General features: G+C 30.6%; 3 protein-coding genes across 3 annotated transcripts; 1 reads left to right on the forward strand and 2 right to left on the reverse strand.

Annotated features, from left to right (window-relative positions):
* The first annotated feature begins 6,154 nt into the window (after positions 1-6,154).
* LOC145754724 (transcription initiation factor IIA subunit 2-like) lies at positions 6,155-6,965 on the forward strand. Its single transcript, XM_082570828.1, has one exon. It carries the CDS (start codon positions 6,216-6,218, stop codon positions 6,540-6,542), a length of 327 nt encoding a protein of 108 aa, XP_082426954.1. The 5' UTR covers positions 6,155-6,215; the 3' UTR covers positions 6,543-6,965.
* On the reverse strand, positions 6,794-9,391 carry LOC145754723 (beclin 1-associated autophagy-related key regulator-like). Its single transcript, XM_082570827.1, has 9 exons — positions 9,145-9,391; positions 8,960-9,068; positions 8,640-8,831; positions 8,423-8,559; positions 8,232-8,346; positions 7,850-8,136; positions 7,577-7,753; positions 7,345-7,512; positions 6,794-7,251 (listed from the first exon to the last, which is right to left on the reverse strand). The coding sequence occupies exons 1-9, from the start codon at positions 9,330-9,332 to the stop codon at positions 7,131-7,133; spliced, it is 1,494 nt and encodes a 497-aa protein (XP_082426953.1). The 5' UTR covers positions 9,333-9,391; the 3' UTR covers positions 6,794-7,130.
* A 281-nt stretch (positions 9,392-9,672) lies between these two features.
* On the reverse strand, positions 9,673-17,846 carry LOC145754710 (cytochrome P450 2J1-like). Its single transcript, XM_082570813.1, has 9 exons — positions 17,657-17,846; positions 17,475-17,572; positions 16,710-17,026; positions 16,425-16,592; positions 15,914-16,041; positions 15,613-15,717; positions 15,321-15,449; positions 14,978-15,175; positions 9,673-9,993 (listed from the first exon to the last, which is right to left on the reverse strand). Exons 1-9 carry the CDS (start codon positions 17,817-17,819, stop codon positions 9,812-9,814), a joined length of 1,488 nt encoding a protein of 495 aa, XP_082426939.1. The 5' UTR covers positions 17,820-17,846; the 3' UTR covers positions 9,673-9,811.
* Positions 17,847-20,692: the final 2,846 nt, after the last annotated feature.

Genomic DNA, 20,692 nt, shown 5'->3' on the forward strand with positions numbered 1-20,692 from the left:
ACGAGAGAACTTGAAAATATGCTGCGAAAACTTCAATGTAAGTGCGCAACTCGAAATACTTAAAAAAAAAATTAAAAATTTAAATCGAATTTAAACCAAACGAATAGAACCGCGGTATAAATATCCTATTTCGAAAAAAATATTTAATATTAATAAAGTTATGACATATTTACTAAATTTTTGCAAAATTTCAAATCCCGAAATTCAACATCTTATTTGATGCGCATTGCCCTAACTAACATAAGAGATAAATAAATTTGCAAAAAAATCCAAAAATAAAAAAGTTGGGGCAAAAATTTATTGCCCCCCCCCCCATATATTGGTACTATATAAAGTGGGCCAATAAAAATTTCAAAAAAATTGAAAAATTTAAATCGAATTTAAATCAAACCAATAAAACCGCACTGGTCTAAATATCCTATTTCAAAAAAATTATGAAAAAATATTTAATATTGATAAAGTTATGACATATTTACTAAATTTTCAAAAAGGCAATGTGCATAAAATAAAATGTTTAATTTAGAGATTTGAAATTTTGTGAAAATTCAGTAAATATCTCATAACTTTATTAATATTAAATATTTTTTTATAATTTTGTCGAAATAGAATATTTGGACCAGTGCGGTTCTATTGGTTTGGTTCAAACTCAATTTAAAATTTTTAATTTTTTTGGTAATCAGTTAGTACACGTCGAAAATTTTCGGCCCAAATTTCCAAAATTTATTCACCCCAAATTGGCCCAAACTTTGTCAGAATGTAACTAACATGAGAGATAAAGAAATTTGCGAAAAAATCCAAAAATAAAAAAGTTAGGGCAAAAAATTATTGCCCCCCCCCCCCCCCCATAAATTGGTACTATATAAAGTGGGCCAATAAAAATTTCAAAAAAATTGAAAAATTTAAATCGAATTTAAACCAAACCAATAGAACCGCACTGGTCTAAATATCCTATTTCAAAAAAATTATGAAAAAATATTTAATATTAATAAAGTTATGACATATTTACTAAATTTTCGCAAAATTTCAAATCCCGAAATTAAACATCTTATTTGATGTGCATTGCCCTAACTAACATAAGAGATAAAGAAATTTGCAAAAACATCCAAAAATAAAAAAGTTAGGGCAAAAAATTATTGCCCCCACCCCCCCATAAATTGGTACTATATAAAGTGGGCCAATAAAAATTTCAAAAAAATTGAAAAATTTAAATCGAATTTAAACCAAACCAATAGAACCGCACTGGTCTAAATATCCTATTTCAAAAAAATTATGAAAAAATATTTAATATTAATAAAGTTATGACATATTTACTAAATTTTCGCAAAATTTTAAATCCCTAAATTAAACATGTTATTTGATGCGCATTGCCCTAACTAACATGAGAAATAAAGAAATTTGCAAAAAAATCCCAAAATAAAAAAGTTAGGGCAAAAAATTATTGCCCCCCCCCCCCCCATAAATTGGTACTATATATAAAGTGGGCCAATAAAAATTTCAAAAAAATTGAAAAATTTAAATCGAATTTAAACCAAACCAATAGAACCGCACTGGTCTAAATATCCTATTTCAAAAAAATTATGAAAAAATATTTAATATTAATAAAGTTATGACATATTTACTAAATTTTCGCAAAATTTTAAATCCCTAAATTAAACATCTTATTTGATGCGCATTGCCCTAACTAACATGAGAGATAAAGAAATTTGCGAAAAAATCCAAAAATAAAAAAGTTAGGGCAAAAAATTATTGCCCCCCCCCCCCCCCCCCCATAAATTGGTACTATATAAAGTGGGCCAACAAAAATTTCAAAAAAATTGAAAAATTTAAATCGAATTTAAACCAAACCAATAAAACCGCACTGGTCTAAATATCCTATTTCAAAAAAATTATGAAAAAATATTTAATATTAATAAAGTTATGACATATTTACTAAATTTTCGCAAAATTTTAAATCCCTAAATTAAACATGTTATTTGATGCGCATTGCCCTAACTAACATGAGAGATAAAGAAATTTGCGAAAAAATCCAAAAATAAAAAAGTTAGGGCAAAAAATTATTGCCCCCCCCCCCCATAAATTGGTACTATATAAAGTGGGCCAATAAAAATTTCAAAAAAATTGAAAAATTTAAATCGAATTTAAACCAAACCAATAGAACCGCACTGGTCTAAATATCATATTTTAAAAAAATATTTAATATTGATAAAGTTATAACATATTTACTAAATTTTCAAAAAGGCAATGCGCATAAAATAAAATGTTTAATTTAGAGATTTGAAATTTTGCGAAAATTTTGTAAATATCTCATTACTTTATTAATATTAAATATTTTTTTCAAAATAGGATATTTAGACCAGTGCGGTTCTATCGGTTTGGTTTAAACTTAATTAAAATTTTTAATTTTTTTGGTAGTCAGTTAGTACATGTCAAAAATTTTCGGCCCAAATTTCCAAAATTTATTTACCCCAAATTGGCCCAAACTTTGTCAGAATGTAAAATAGGGGGCGCTAAATCGAATAAAAGTAGTCACATCGCTTTATCTTATGTAGTTTTTAAGTAATTCACCAATTTGTGCGAAAAAAAAAAGTTTTTTTTTTTATTTCTGATTTAATTTTTTATATCTCTTGTATTTCTAATTTAACTGACTAACTAACTAATCTTACTTCTGCCTAGATTCGAACCTGACAACTACAAGTCTACAACTACCTCAACATAGCCACGAGAGAACTTGAAATTACGCTGCAAAAACTTTAATGTAAGTGTGTAACTCGAAATACTTAAAAAAAAAATTAAAAATTTTAAATCGAATTTAAACTAAACCAATAGAACTGCACTGGTCTAAATATCCTATTGCTGGTGTTTTCATATGTTGGTTGTGGTTGCTTTAGAGAAAGGGTAAATCCTGCAATGTTAAAACTTTTTAAAAGTTAATATTTCTCAGTAATTCGAAAAAAAACATTTTTGAATAAGCTGAACAATAGTGCAATTATGAGCTAAACAAAAAAGTTTTATCATGTTGACATAAATAGTTTTATTTTTAGCTACCAGATTTTAGTCACCTGTTTCTACAACTTTTTTTCAACCAGCAGTTATTTATTTAAAACAACCAATCAATTGGAAAATGTGATCAACCCAAGCAGCAAAAACATAGTGGCATAAGTTCCATGAGTTGCCAGATATGAAATTGTATTCACTGCAAAAAATATAAACAAAATTTAATTATATGTCAGAATTAAAAAATACAAACATCTAAATTAAATTGTATTGCACTCAGGTAGTAGATTTCATATTTAAAAATAAAAGTTAACAAATCAATGATTGGTAAGTGTGGGATAAACGATGGTTTGTTCCTACTAAAATGTTTCACATTCATTATTTTTTACCTAAGCTTTTTTTTCCTCTAGCTTGTTGGTCCGCACGATTTTAAAGTTTTTTCGTTCCTCTGGAAGTAAGCTAGTGACAACGCTTGAGGCAGAATTTCTAAGTGCAAAGCTAATCGAATGCCTTTAGTCTTTCTATGGTTGGTTTTGTTTCCTGCAACAGACACGTTTTTGTCATTTCTCCCACTACGAAACTTTTTTTTTGTGTTTTTCAGACGTCTTCTGCTGCAGATTTTACTTGAATCGTTGCTTCATTTAAAATGTCCGGTTGCTCGTTCTTTATTAAAACTTCTATTTCAAGAAGTATTTGAAAGGATAGTTCGAAATAATCAGGACCAACTCAAAATAGTTACAATAATACAATTCAACTGAAAATAATCAACAAAAATCTAAAGCTAGAACTTGTTTAACTGACTTAGAAATGGCAACAAAACTAAAGGTGTTAGTGACGTAGACAAAAGGGCGTTAAACCGGAAAGATTAGGGTGATACAACAAAACACTGTACATAAACACACTTAAATCTGTTACACAATACATTAACTTCGTTAACGTTGTTTAGTTAAATTAAATCGAACGTAACGGAAGTTATCGATACCTGTTAATGTTAAAATTTTATTAAAACAAACAAAGAAACGACCTTTTTTAAAAAAAATTAGTTTTTATCTTAGTTGATATTTTATCTGAACGAACTTAAGTTTAAAGGATGTTTTTAAAAATAGCATAATAGCCCAAATAACAACAGCCGGATAGTAGTTACATACATCGTTTAAAAATTGCAACGTTTAAACCTGATAAAAGGCAAAATTAAACAAATATAAACCTATAATACCACGATTTTCTTGTAAAAATAATGAATTAATGGACTTAATTTAACGGAAGCACAATTTAACAAAAGTTAACAGGTCCGATAACAATTTATAAAGTTAACTTAAAAGTTAAGTTACTACGCAAAAGTTAACTTTGTTAATTAAAGGGTAACGATTAACAGTTTAGTGCTCACCTCAACCACGCACGTTACAATACAGTTTAATTGTTTTGTTAGGCATTTAGTTACCTGTTTCCACAACATTTCTTCTAATAGCAGTTGTTCATATATAAAAACCAATCAAATGAAAAGTACATCTAATCCAACCAGCAACAAAATTGGAGTAAAAGTTTCCTGACCTTCCAGTAATAACTTGTTCACAGGCTTAACTAATTGAATTGTATTCACTGCAAAAATATATAAACAACATTAAATTATAAGCCGAAGCTACAAAATGCTAACACCTAAAAGTAGTTTTTGTTTTGTTGCCATAAGGTAGCAGATCTTATATTTAACTAGATTTATTTGATAAATAAAAAATGGTTCGAATTAATTTGATTATTTTGAAAATTAATCTTTATTGTGAATAAAGATATGCATAAACATTACTTAATAAAAAATATTAGCAAAACTAATTAATCAAATATCACATCCATATATATACCTTTTTTTTATCACATCCATATATATACCTTTTTTTTTCAAAAATTTTAAAACAAAATTGATTCAAAAGTTTTAAAATATCAATCTTTAAATTTTAGTAAACAATTAGATATTTAATTGCAATAAACAAAAAAAAGTTTTTAACTGATTTCCTCTTATTGGTATTCATATTCATTAGACCAACATTCTGATATTAAAATTGGTCTTTAATTTTTTAATCAAAAAAGAAGCATTTAAATATATATATTAAACAAACAAAAATTAATTTTTTAACCCAGTTTTAAGATGTCAATATCAGGATATATATTAAACTAAATTTTGAATTTTTAAAATTGATTTTTTTAAAATAAACAAGCATCCTATAATAAACAAACAAAAAATTATTTTTTAAATATATTTTTTAATTAATTTTATTATAAAATACTTTAAATATATACTAAATTTAATGCTTAATAACAAACTTTAATTTTTAATGAACAAACAAGAATTTAAATATAATAAACAAACAAAAATTGAATTTTTATGCTATTTTTGAGTTAATAATTTCATATATAATATAAAACTGACCAAAATTTAAAAACCTAATAACAATCTTTAAATTTTAATAAATAAACAAGCAATTAGCAATAATTAAATTTTAAAAATAGGAGGATTGGAACACAATCTGACAATGAGACAATATTATTATAAATAAAATACTAAAATTTTAGAACTTTAAATACACAAGATCAAGAGTTATTCTATTTTAAAATTCTGATAAGTAAGAATAAAAATAATACTGACAATACCAATATGTTTCGACAGTTCGAAATCTAAGATTTCGAACCATAATTATAAAAAAAAATAACCAAAACAGATCATTGGCAAATCTGGGAAAAACAGTAGTGTATGGTCCTACTAAAATATTTTACTTACTTGCTGGCATGTCTTGTCTAATTGTCGAGTTGTTTTAACATTTTTCTATGTTTTTCTTGGTAGACTTAATGGAACTAAAATTTGATCCATTCTACAGACTTACTGTAGTTGTTTTTCTCTAATCTTGTAAAACTAATTTTAAAATGCGTGCCAAAAACAATAACAAACTTGGTCCAGAGTTTCCAAACAATAAACGGCTAAAATATTTTTTATACAATTTTTTTAAATATGTATAAATTTAGTTCCACTGAAATAGCAAAACTAAATACTTTTAAAAATTAAAAAAAATTTACAGTTTCGTTCTAACATATTATTAAAAAATGTTTTTATGCATTTTAAGAACTTAACATAAAACATTACAACTTCTGTTGTTCAATAAACACAGCATAAATAAAATATTTTTGAGGTGCGCTTTGGTTATTTCTCTTAATTTTATATTTTAAACGTCCAAATGAGCTACCAGTTGTACCGAAACACAACTCTGGGCAACAGCCTACAAGAATCGTTGGACGAATTAATTCAAAGTCAGCAAATAACACCCCAACTTGCTCTGCGTGTTCTTTTAGAATTTGACAAAGCAATAAATCATGGACTATCGTCCCGAGTTCGAAATCGGGTTGTTTTTAGTGGGGATTTGAACACTTACCGTTTTTGTGACAACGTGTGGACTTTTGTTTTAAAGAACGCTGTTTTTAATGACTGTCTGGATAAAGTGAAAGTTGGAAAAGTTAAAATTGTTGCCTGCGACGCTAAAAATGCAGTAACTAAAGATGAATAACAATAAATCACAAACTGATACTTTTATTTGCCGTTTACTGATAAAAACTCTGTACATATTGCTGTTAAATGACTGGCATACCTAGTTATTCCTCCAGCAACACCTGTACTGCATAGAATTTAACTAAAGCAAATTTCATTAAATGTTTTGAGGTTTAAGTTGTCTTTACATTTTAGAAGATACATTGATGCAATTAAATGTAATATCCCTTTTTATTTAATTTTTATTAAATATCTAAGCTTTCTTTATATACAATGGAAAACTATCAAAGCCGGGAAATTTACTGTGTATTCAATTTTTGTTTACTGAGTTACTTAAATATTGTGTACAGAACCATTTTTTTGCATTATTGATAAGCTGATATTCATTATTTTAATGCAAATATGCTGTAAACATTTTGTTACAATAAATATAATCTTCGATTGTAAATTTAAGCACCTAAAAACTTACAAAAAGTAGTACAGTAAAAATTAAAATAAAATGTGTACACAAAGCTATACATAAAAAATAAGGACAATTTAAAAAAAAATGTAGCCTAAAACCTTTAAAATAAAACTAGTTTCTTGTGTATTAAAATAGCTCAGTTTTTTATTCGTTAGTAGGCCCCCACCAGCCCTTTATTGCCCATGATAAGGCGCTAGATACCAAACCAGACTGTTGGTTTACAGAGTTCATGTTTGTGGAAGTATAAGTTGCTAGGTCTGAGGAACTATAACAAATATAAAATTTATTAATTTATTTTGAAAGGAAAAAATAAATAAAATCTCAATATATATATATAAAAAAATCATAATTTTTTTACCCTGACTGAGGTGTGGTGACTGCTTCCCACTCGGACTCAAACGATAGCTGCCACTCAATGGAAGTTTGAGTCTCATTGTGGTCAAGATCCTCGTCTTTGATGTCAGAAAGTCCAAGAGTTTCCTCCATCGAAAGAAGTAAATTAATCGATGGGATATTCAATTCATCACTATAAGAAAAAATAAACACAGTAACCAATTTTAATAAAATAAAAAAAAATATTGCCAACTAACCTTACACCACCTTGAGCAAGTTTTTCAATTAAAATTTTTAAATTGCGAAGGGTGTGTAATGGGTGTAGAGTAAATCCATCGACACCTTGTAAAAGGCAGATTGATAGCAGGTTACTGTTAAGTAGTTTTACAGAATTTGTGAAAACAATCGGTGAAATGGATGGATTACTAAACGTGCTGTAAAAAAATTAACAACAAAATTTTAAATAAGGTTATTCTTAAATAAAGATTTTTTATTGAAATTAAAACAAGTTATAAAATTAACAAATTTACCTGTAGTGGATGCTATGTGGTAGATGAATATTCAAAATTTTTCGCACAACATTTAAAAGTTGGGCAGCGTGCGACAAAGCAGAACTTATTCCCAAAACTGAATTGACTGTCGAAAAACTTAACTCCGATCCTTCTTCCGTTACTGAAGATCCAACATTAGCAGGGTCCGAACTGGGAGCCTTGTGGTTAATTTCAAGCCATGAAATATAAGCTGAATAATCTCCGTCACATGAAGTACTTGCTGCATTACTTGATATTGAGATTTGTAAAGTGTCCATGCTTGCATTCTAAAATCAAAATTTTTAAAAGTGTGTATATATAAAAAAAAATGTTTTTTTGAAAAATATTATTTATATATTATACATGCAATATAACTTAAGACCTGTTGGTCAACCCATCTGCCATGTACAAATGACAATCTTCTTGCTTCATCCAATGCTTCCTGAAGTTCCAATGCTCTTACATCGTCATGTGATACTGGCTCTTTTGGCTGGTCCCTGTGTATAAAATATTCACCAAAAAATTAAGTACTTCAACATAGTCAAATTATAAAAAGGGGGTAATAGAACTTACTTTTGAAATTCATCAAACTTTTTAACTTCTTTAAGCGGAAAGATATACTGGGTTAAAATCTTGATACTATTTTGACGAACTTTTCTTAACTCAAGTTGAATAGAGTTTGTTTTAATCAATGTGGATTGAATTAATGCCTATTTAAAAAATTAGAATATTAACATATGTAGAAATGTATAAAAATAGGTATAGGCTATTCTATGAAACTTTTTTTTACCTGCTTTGATTTTATAAATTCTTTAAGCTTTGTGCGTTTTTGTAAAGTTTTGTTAATTTTGCGCTGGTCAACTTGTAAAGATTTCTTATATTCAGCCAAAGTTGTTTTCATATGCTCAGTTTCAAGTTTTCGAGCATGGAGTAACTGCTTTAATCGCTTCACATTTCGTAAACAAAAACTTGTTTCACTTTCCTAAAAAAACAATTTTTTTGTGAGATCACCAAAAAAGTGATAATGTTAATAATAAATGTTTCTTTAAAATAAGGCAAATGCTTAAGACACTTTGCAGCATTTTTAAATGGATTAAAAAAATATGTTACCAGTTGAATATTAGAAGTTAGCTCTTTCAGTTTTTCAGTTGAGGTTTCTAGAAATTCTTGTCTTTGGTTTCCTGCTAATTCCAATTTATTAAACAACTCTTTTATATCCCTGATAAAAAAATGACATTATTTTTTATAAAATAATACATACATATGCAATAACAAAGATAAATTCATAATTTTACTTGCGAATATAAGATGTGCCCTCCAATTTACTCTTCTTGTTAATTTTTCCTTCGCACAGAATCAAAAACCCAATTTCATCCGATTTTCTACATTCTGAACATGCCAAAAACTTTGCAATCCTTTCACATGTTGGACAACGACCATAAGTGATTGTAATTTTGCCATCATTTAATTCAGTTTGTGTCATATTTAACAAAGTATAAGGTTTATATATAAGCCTTAAAAAACTATAAAAAATACGTCATATTTGGACTTCGCGTTAGACTGTCTTTTTTTTAATTTCAGTATCTTTTGTAAGCCTAACTTAAAGCTACTTAATCTCTTAAATTATTACTATAACCTATTAATTCCAAATTTTTGACACTTTTCTAAAAAAGAAAAAAATCCTAAACGTCACTTTCCTTTTTGATGTAAATAAACAACAAAAACATTGTGCGCTACTGGTGTAGTGACTGATTTAGGATCACTACTTCTAAAAAAACATATCTCGTTTATCCTCCCATAAAACAAAGTATATAAGGATAAAATTAATTTATTTATAAAATTGGCACAATCATTGTAAAGCATGATAAAACAAATATGTGTAATTAAAAAGCAATATGGCGATATTTATATGAATAATAAAGGAATCACTTGAAATAAAAAAAAGGGTAATTATTGCATAATCTAAAATCTTGGTACCAATTGCACTTTGTACGAAATGGGTCCGATGGTCAATCCTTCGACACCTGTTTCGTTAAGTTTATCAACACCTGGTGGCAGCAGAATCTTGTATTTTTGCAAGAGTGCCGTAATAAATAAGAACAACTCTTGTTTGGCTATACTTTGTCCAATACAAATTCGAAGTCCTAAAAAATCACAGTTTGGATTTAATAGACCTAATGTAAATGTAAGCCTCCTTGTTTATGTACAGTGTTTTGTTAGATCACCCTTATCTTTCCGGTCTAACGCCTTTTTGTCTACGTCACCAACACCTTTAGTTTTGCCGGGATTTTTAAGCCAGTTTAACAAGTACTAGCTTTAGATATAACATTGGTTATTCTCAGATTAATTATATTATTGTAACTATTCGTTTTATGTATATATTAATGTGTGATTCTATTTGAATAAGATATTAAGTTGTATAATTAAATTGTATAAACTGTAAAAAGTGTGTTCAATAAATATAAAAAACCCAACAATGGAGAGATAAAAGTTTTAATACAGGAAAAGGTTGACGAAATAAAAAAAAGTTTGATAATTAAAATAAACCGACAATTAAAAAAACAAATGGGCAATTTTTATACAAAAATGTACAATTGAGTTGACGAAGTTTCAACAGATCTGGTAAAGTGCTACAAGGAAACTAAGACAGAAGTTAAAACGTTTACTAAAGATCAAATCAAAACCATAGCTTTTCTTCAAAAAGCGGTAATGACGCCACCAACCCCTAATGACAAAAACAACGAGCAAACAGACATTTAAACACTTTTAAATGCAGCAACGATTCAAGTAAACTCTGAAGCAAAAGACGTCTTAAAAGACACAAAAAGAGAAAATTTCGTAGCGGAAGAAATGACAAAAACGTGTTTGTTGCAGAAAACAAAACCAATGTGTAGCAACCAAGATATTATGCCAAAACACGAAACGCTTGTACTCGATGCTTATGATGGTTTGTCACCATGGGAAGATTTTATGGCACGATTTAAACTAGCCGCAGAATTTAATGGTTGGTCTGAGTGGAACGAAAGAACTTTAAAGCCGTGCGGGCCAAGCTAGAACAAAAATTTGGAAAGAAATACATTGATCCAGTATTAATGCTACATACAAAAGTAAGGGAAAAAATTGAGAAATTATGGATTTGGCAGAAAAAATTAATACAATCACAAAACAGTGCTCAGTATATGACAACAAAGACAGCAAACAACGGGATTTATTAAAAGCTAACTGCTTCATAAACGCTTTAAAATACGACTGGGATCTTTATTCTTCATTGAAAATTTACAAACCTCAGTCGATGGATAAAGCTTTAAAGATGGCGTTAAAGTTAGAACTAGAAGGTAACACACGTCAGGCTCAAAATAGACCTATGCGAACAATTGCTGTTAATGACAAGGGCACCGACTTGGGCGAAGAAATAAAGTCAATTCGTCAATCAATTCAACAATTGACTAAAACTATAGGAAAACAAAGACAAACATATTACGATCACCCAGAAATTACCGCCAAGAACGAGCGGGTTATAATAGATTGGAAAACGACAAATAGTCGAACTTTTGGGTAGTGGTTCGACCATTAAAGAAGATACCCAAACAGTAAAGTAAGTGCTGCTACAACCAAACGACAAAACGGACTGTATTGCAATGTGTACATAAAAAATTGCAAATGTATATTATGCTGGTCGACACAGGCACAGATGCCACAGTTATAAATTATCGATTTGTTGAAAAACTTAATATTATGCTTATACCATCCAATGTGGTTTTAAATGGAATTGGAAGCGGAAAAATGCACGTGCGCGGATGTTGCGACTTAAATTGGAGAATTAACTCTGTATGTTACAAACACGTTGCATTAGTTGCTGATGTAAAAGAAGATGGCATTATTGGACTAGACTTTTTGCGAAAATATTGTTTTAACATTAACTTGATGTCGGCTGAGCTACAAAATGATAAAGAAACAATAACATTATTATTAACAGCAAAAGCTACGCCCAAGCAAACCGTTAACGTCGACCACAAAAGTGTATTTCCTAATAACAAAGAAACTCACGATATGTAACTAAGATCAATGAGTTACGTGAACACCGAACAATCTGACGAAATTATTTAATTATTCAATAAATATGTCAAAACAAGAAACTCTCATAAGCAACAGTATACCAAGTTGTCCCATCATTTCATCGATACAGGAGCGGCACAGGCAATTAAACAAAGACCTAGACACCTGCCGAAATCAAGACAAAACAAAAAATGTGCTAAAGGAGGGCGAAATATCGCAGTCGTATAGCCCGTGGTGCTCGTTGTTTTAGTAAATAAAAAAGATGGGTCGACGCGATTTTGCGGGGGGTAATATCGCCGTCGTATAGCCCGTGGTACCCGTTGTTTTAGTAAATAAAAAAGATGGATCGAGGCGATTTTGCGTGGACTATCGAAAGCTTTACAACGTAACAAAAAAAGACTTGTATCCGCTGCCTAGAATAGACGATATATTTGACTCCGTTAGAGCATCATGGTTTACAACGTTAGATTTAAAATGCGGATATTGGCAAGTGTTAGTAAACCCAAATATAAGAAAAAAACTGCATTTTCAACAGGAAACGGGTTTATGAATTTAATGTGATGCCTTTTGGGCTCTGTGGCAGTCCAAGTACATTCGAACGGTTAATGGATCAAGTACTTGAAGGAATACAAAGCTCAGTTTGTCTAGTTTAACTAGACGATATTCTAGTTTACTCAACAACGTTTAAAAAGTTGTACGGAAATCTGGAACTAATCTTTCAACGGTTAGCTAACGTTATCCTTACACTTAACTTAAAAAAGTGTGATCTAGTTTGTAGACAGCTCAAATATTTAGGACATGTTATATCTCCAAGTGGTATATCGACTTCACCAGAACAAATAAAGCTGTAAAAAGCTGGCCACAGCCATTAACAAACGTCAAAAAGTTATAAAGCTTTTTAGGATTAGCATCTTACTACAGAAATTTCATAAAAAAAACTTTGCTGATTTAGCTAATCCTTCATATGCCTTATTGGAAAGAAATGCAAATTTTTGTGGGACACAAGCTGCAAAAATTCCTTCAAGAGCTTTAAAAACTCTCTTACGGGGCCGCCTGTCCTTAGTTTCGCTAAATCAGAAGGTCAAGTTTATTATTGTTGCTGATGCCAGCGATTTTGCAATTGGAGCTGTTCTAAGCCAAATTAATGAACATGGAAAAGAAAGTGTTATAGAATATTACACCAAAGCATTTTCAAAGCCAGAGAAAACTATTGTACAACAAGGAAATAACTTTTGGCTTTTAGTTACAGCAGTAAGACATTTCCATTTTTACATCTACGGCCGAACTGTGCACATTAAAAGTAACCATGGATCACTTAGATGGCTACCTAATTTTAGAAATCTTGAAGGTCAAATGGGTCGCTGTTTAGAGCTATTAGAACAATGTGATATTGAGATTTCACACAGACCTGAAGCACAACATAAAAATGCGGATGCTTTGTCCCAAAGGCCATGCGAAAAATACAGATGTCATTACTGTAAACGATTGGAAAATAAAACCTGACGAGTGTCGTCAAGTACCGAAAACGAAATTACCACTGAAAATGTGCGTGAAGCTCAGTTGTGCGATCCAGATATTAAACACATTTTAACGTGGAAAGAATCGGGTGAAGAAAGGCCGGAGTGGGATAAAGTTTCCCCCCTAAGTCAAACTGCCAAGTCGTATTATCACCAATGGGATTCACTTAACCTAAAATACGACGTGTTGTATCGACAATGGAAAAACTCAAACGGGACCGAAACTTTTCCACAACTTATTGTTTCGAAATGCCATAAAAATTTAATCTTGGAAAATATGCATGGAAGCGGCACATCGGGGCTATTTGGGGTAAAAAAAAGGTTGAACGATTACGTTAAAAGTTTTATTGGAATAGCTGTGCAACGGACGTTGCAATTTTTTTGTAAAAACTTTTTAAATGTTTCTAAAAAAAGGGTCCTGTAAACAAACAAAAAGAGCCCATAAAAGTTCATCAAGTCGGTAACCCATGGAAAAGAATAGCAATAGACGTTATGGGCCCGTTACCTAACTTATTTCAAGAAAATAAATATATATTAATTGTTATGGACTATTTCATAAACTGGCCCGAAGCATACGCCCTTCCGAACCAAGAAGCCCAAACGATATCCAAAACTCTTATAAAACAGTACTTTTTAGAGTACCATGCGAAACAATAACGGAACAAGGAAGTAATTTTACATTTTTACTATTTCACGAAATGTTGAAAGCTTTTGACATCAACAAAACTTAAAAAAAACGCCATGTTGGCCCCAAGCAGATGGCATGGTCGAAAAATTTAACCTTACTTTGGAAGCGCAACTAGCAATTTCCGTTAACAAAAATCACCGCGATTGGGACGAACATTTACCGTATACTTCAATGTCGTACCGAACTTACCCCCGCTAAACTGATGCTCGGAAGAGAATTAAATTGGTCATCTGATTTTTTATATGGCCGTGCGCAAAAAACGAAATATTTCACATGTGAATATGTGAAGAAAGTTCAACAGGAGATCGACATTGCCCATAAACTCGCTCGAGAGAAGCTACATTTTTCAGGTCATAAAATGAAGAAATACTACGACCGTACAACATCTACCCATATACTGCAGGAACATGAACCAGTGTGGTTACATTGTCCACAACGCAAAAAATTAACTTTCGCCATAATTGACATTACCTTGGCAAGGCCCTTAAGTTGTATATTTTTATTTTTATTGTATATATTTTTATCCTCGATGTGGGAAAGTCGAATGCGCGACTTAAACATAAAATAACATCAGTTACTCCGACCCAGTCTCGAGTTGCCTGTGGCAGTTTGGGATATTATAGATTATAATTACCCGATAATTATACTGCTGATTAAGTGCTGGCTCAGCAGGAGTTCATACCGTTTATAGCGCCTTACTCAAGGGCGCTACAGCATGAGAGCAGTGAGGATTAAACCCACGACCTCATGTGTGGTGTAGCAAGTGCTCTTACCACTACACCACACTGCCGGTATTTTGTTTTATTAATAATCCTTTTATTAGTTGTTAAAAACTTGTCTTAAATTGTTTAAATAGGAAAAAGTTACCTCCTCCAAATGGAAAAAAGGCATTTCTGGATCCAACTTTACCATCAGGGTCTAGAAAATTTTCTGGGTCAAAATTTTCCGGGTTTTTCCAGTGTTCAGGTGAAAAATGAACTGAGTGATAAGATGTTAAAAACATTGTGCCCTTAGGAACGTTATAACCTTGAACTTTAGTGTCATGTAGGGAAGTGTGAATTAAACCTAATAAAAAATAAAAAATTCACTTTTTATATAGGCGAAAATAAACTGTGAACCGAATTTATTTTATTTAAATTTAAATTTAAAATAAAATACTTTAATAATCATTAATTCAGTTTGAAAAAGATTTTTACATTAAGATACCTACCAATAGGTGTTATTGTAGCTTTCCGTTGTACTTCATGTATAGTTGCTTCAGTGTAAGGCATATTTACTCGATCTTCATAGTGAGGCATATTCATTCCTAACACTCTATCAATTTCGGTATGTATTTTATCTAAAAAAATATATAATAACAAAAGCACACCAAATTTACACAGAAAATTGTATTTACTGTACAGTTCAATTTGTATGGTTATGTTTTTTTGCCCTTAAAGCTTTAATGACAAATATTTTTTCACTTTGTTATAGGGTAGTCATTTTATGAGCGTTTTATTAACCTTGAATTTGTTGGTTGTTTGCAATATACAAAACTGCCCATCTCAGAGTTGTAGAGGTTGTTTCAGTCCCAGCTTGAAACAAGTCCATAATCGTCATCTCCATTCCTTACAAATACAAATGAGAAAAAATTCGTAACAATACTACTGTGTGTTTAACAATCCTATTTTTTTTTTTTTTATTTTTATTAAATAAACAAAAAGTTATTCATTAATGTATAAGTTGCAACACATTTACTTGTATTCTTTTCAATTGTGGAGCTTATGAAATTTTTCACCTCTTTTAAAGTATAAAACTACAAACCTTTAGTGTCAGTTTGCTTGTTTTTCTTCATCTCAATAATATAATAATCAATATAATCTCTCGGACAACTTTCATCAATAGTCTGTTTGTGATCTTTTATTTCAGATTTTACAAAATCTTGAATTTTTCTAAAAAATTAGAAAAAAATTTAAGTTAAGTTTAAGGCCTTCAAAGATGTGTTCAACTAAACCCAATTTTTTTCATTTATCCTCAAATGAGGAAGGTAAACTTTACGACCTAAACATGGAGTAACACTTGTCTGGCCCTTGGCAGTTTAGGATATTATAGATTATAATTGCCAGACAATTAAGCTGCTGATTAAGAATTGGCTTAGCATGAGTTTATACCATTTACAGCGCCTTAATTAAAGGCGCACTATAGCATGAAAGCAGTGGGGATTGAGTCCAGGATCTCATGTAGAGAAGCCAAGTGTTTTGACAACTGCATGCAAGCTATATACTTACTTTGTTATATATTTGAAAAATATATATTTAATAAAACAGCTTCATACCTCATTATTACCATTAACTGCTTGCCAGCAGGAGGGAGCCAAATTTTATAGAGTTTAGGAAAAATTGAAACAAATTGAAGTAAAGGGTTTCTGACCAAATTGGAAGATTGAAAGAATTCGTTATTTAAAGCCATCAGCTCTTTAAACATAGCATCACCATACTCATATCTTAAATAAAATTTAATATGTCATATATAGGTTCATAGTGTTTTAAATTTACCATCTGCTTTAATGAAAAAAATATGTTTGTGTATACAAATATATATATATATACAACTTTCAAACCTTTGTCCAAATGAGAAATAAGCCAAAACATTAAGAGTTGAATAATCAAATACTTCAGCTGGGTCTATGACCTGATTATTTTTACGAATTCTTTCGATTTCATCCAACATGTAAGGTATTTCTTCAACTATACAGGCATCTATTCCACGCTTATTTAAGCCCAAATTCTTTAACACATAATGGAAAAATTTTCGGTTTGCTGACCACTTGGGGCCATACATAGCAGCAGCAATTCCATCTCTCTGCTCCCCTCTTAACAACATAGATGTAAGAGAATCTGCACGATTCGGAAACTCTTTCGCTCTGTCAGTAATAACCTTTATTGAATAACATTCAAATTTAGTCTTTATATATATATAATATTAATATATAAAAAGTTACTCTTGAAAGGCTTTAATTTAACTGGCCTAAAATTATTCATGTTGTATATATACAATAAAAGAAACAGCAGCATGCTGTATTTGTTAGAACACTTGCTACACCAAATGAGGTGGTAGGTTCAATCCTTGCTGCTCTCATCCTGTAGCGCCCTTGAGTAAGGTGCTATAAACCATAAACTCCAGCTGAGCAAGCACTTAATCAGCAGCATGATTATGGTGCAAATATAATCTATATAATATCCCAAACTTCTAAAGGAAACTCAAGACTGGGTCGGAGTAACTGATGTTACTCTATGTTTAGGTCACGCATTCGACTTTTCCACATTGAGGATAAAGATGTACACAAAAAAAATTTAAAAAGTTAGTAAATTTAAAAGACTTTTACCTCTTTGATAAGATCATAGCCAGCTAAGCAAACAAGATTTCTACCCACAGCTCTTATTCCAAATATATTTCCATAAGTTTTAGCAAGTTTTGGAATGTCTACAAAAAAAATTATTATGTAAGTAAATATATATATAAATATTAAATAAATATTTAACTGTAGAAATAAATACCAGAGCTCACTTTTTGACATAGATTGTGAAATATAAGAAAGGCCTCCAGTAAATGGTTTACCTATAGGACCAGGTGGAAAATTGTAAGGCTTGTGGTAGCTTATGTAGTATATGAAACATAATATTGGCACAACAACAAATGTGATAAATAATTGAACAATATACAGAAACATTTTTAAAATATGTATATACACAAAACTAGCCTTCATAAAAAAAAATCAAACTTTTAAAGTATTTATTAAACTTCTTTTATCTTAATTCCTTAAGAATTTAAAATGTTAAATTACACTTGTCCCACTAATATTAACCATTTAAAGTAACCCAACTGGTCTTTGTACCCTAAATTACCACAAATAATATTTCGCAAAGATTTATTTAAGAGATATTCCTAACATGCACAAACGCTGTAACTAAATGTCGATATGTCAAAACCGATATGTCCGCTATACGCGCTATACCCGAGAGTGTGATGTACTACACATGGCTGTTAGATTACGAAACTGAAGGTTTTGGGTTTAAGTCGCACCAAAACCACATCAGAGAAAACTTTTGATTGTCATTGAGAACCAATCACAACCTTTAAATTTTCAATAAATGAAGATTTTTTAATTAGTAATAGTGAGTAAACACTTGCAATTTTTTTAAACCAATTTACTCCGACCCAGTCTCGAGTTGCCTGTGGCAGTTTGGGATATTATAGATTATAATTACCCGATAATTATACTGCTGATTAAGTGCTGGCTCAGCAGGAGTTCATACCGTTTATAGCGCCTTACTCAAGGGCGCTACAGCATGAGATCAGTGGGGATTGAACCTACGACCTCATGTGTGGTGTAGCAAGTGTTCTTACCACTACACCACGCTGCCAATTATTTATTGTTTAACACCTGACGTAACGTAACGTAACAAATCCGCCATTTAATTGTTTAATGTAACTTGTTAACTGTTCCTAGTCACGTGCTTGCACCTTTGGTCACGTGGGCACATATTATCTCTGTTGTCTGTATCACGTGACTTGTAAGTTAAAACTGTAAGAAATAAATAATATGAGGGTGTCGTAGTGAACAGCCTGATGAACGGTTGTGATTGGTTGCTTTATAGTGTTGATTATCGTTTTGTAAATACTTTGTGTTTTATACTGAACCTGGTGCGAGATTTGTAGTTAACGAAATAGGTAAACGTAGAAGTGACAGGGAGACTTATTTACGTTACCAGTAACTAATATTAAAAAAAAAAATTTTAAATCAAATATTTTAACTAGATCCTTAAAATTTGTAATTAAACAACCGCCATCAGTTCCCCTTTAAGTCTACAGCTTATTATGACTTGCACATTTTTACAGATGCTAATTTCCCTACCTAATTAATTTAAACAAATACAAAAATGAGCAATAATCAAATTATATAATTAAGATAAACACAAACTTATCCAAAGTGACTTTGATTTATATTCCCATTGTTAAAAAATTTCATTACAAACCACCAATAACAACGTTCTACGTCATCGATTGTCAAGTAACCGATTGATAACCGATCGCGTTTCAATTTTATGTCACCCGTGACGTCATAGGGGATTATGTCATTTATAGCAATCACTATAAATCGGGATTTTTAACAAGGCGAGTGTGTGGGCCGGGGTAAATGAACAAATAAGCTGTCTTATTATCAACAACATGCCGAACGGAAAATTCAATCCATCCATCATCGTAAAATTTTAAAGCCCCTTATTAGTTAATAGCTTTGGTGTAACGGCTCGTTTAAACTGAAAAACTGTTTGTTGTATTTCGTTAACAAATCTACGGAAGAAAAATTGTGTTTTAATAATGCGGGGGTAATTTAATATAAGAATTTACGTCAGAAATTAGTAAAATTTGTAATTTGTAAAAATGAGAACATGATTTGAAATATTGAGAAAATGTTTAATGTCTATACGTCTGTTTAAACGGGATGATTATTATAACGCGCACACTGTTTAATGTATACCCACATGGCGCACTTTTACCCCGGCTTAAAAGTAACCCCCCTAATCCTGTCGAAAAATTGCGTTCGAGTCGTGAAATTTCAAGGTTGGGTAAGGAGAAATGGTGACTAAGCAAACATTTTGATTCTGCTGTATCATCAAAGATGTTAAAATTACTACAAAATCGTGATATGAAAATTCTTTAAGGAAGCCTAAATAAATGTTAAATTTAACAACATTTGACCGCGAAAAAATGCCAATATGTATAATTTAAAAAACAACATGGCATTTTTAATCTTAAAATTCAATCCAAAATTTTTTATTGCAATTTTTTATTAATTAAACAAAAAAAAGGGCAAAATGATTTTTGTCTAATCTATTATACAAACAATTTTCATCCAATAATTCCAGTATATAAGCCATATAACAACTATAACTAATTTATAATGGAAACGGATTTACTAAAAGACAATTCGTAGTTTAAATTGACAGAATTTCGTAAAATGTAATTAATTTCAGTAAATTTTCCCCTGCATTGTTTTTGATAATTTTAGTTGAGTTAAATTTTGGCCTAATCGGCTATGAAACCTTGCCTTTAAGATTTCAACATTTTTTTATTTTTGTGTTTTTTTCTCTCCGCCATATAAACGAGTCGGGTTTAAAGATTAGTTTCAAACGAAAAAACAACCTATTTCGAAACGGAAGGCCACCTAAGCAAATAATCATCACCAACTTTGCTCCAATTTCCAAATAATATCAAACAACAATTATTTCCTTTTTAAGATATTGGCCCGTTTAATTTATCTCGATAAATTTTTGACATAAATTGATGGGCTTTTAAAAAGACGTAATTCAATTAGTTAACACCATGTTTTAACTCTGGTATTACGCATGATTTTAAAATACAGCTATGACGTCTGTGTTTTTGGTTGTCAAGTTGCTCTTCATCATATGGAAAAATAGTAGGCGTATTGTGTCAAGTGACGTAATACTTTGACTTGAAAATTTAAAGCCCATCTTGAATTCAAAAAAAGGGTGTGCTGTATAGAAGGCTTTGCAATTCGCAACATCATTGTATAGTAGCTCG

The sequence above is a fragment of the Corella eumyota genome, chromosome 6, assembly GCF_963082875.1.
Source record: "Corella eumyota chromosome 6, kaCorEumy4.1, whole genome shotgun sequence".
Classification (NCBI taxonomy): domain Eukaryota; kingdom Metazoa; phylum Chordata; class Ascidiacea; order Phlebobranchia; family Corellidae; genus Corella; species Corella eumyota.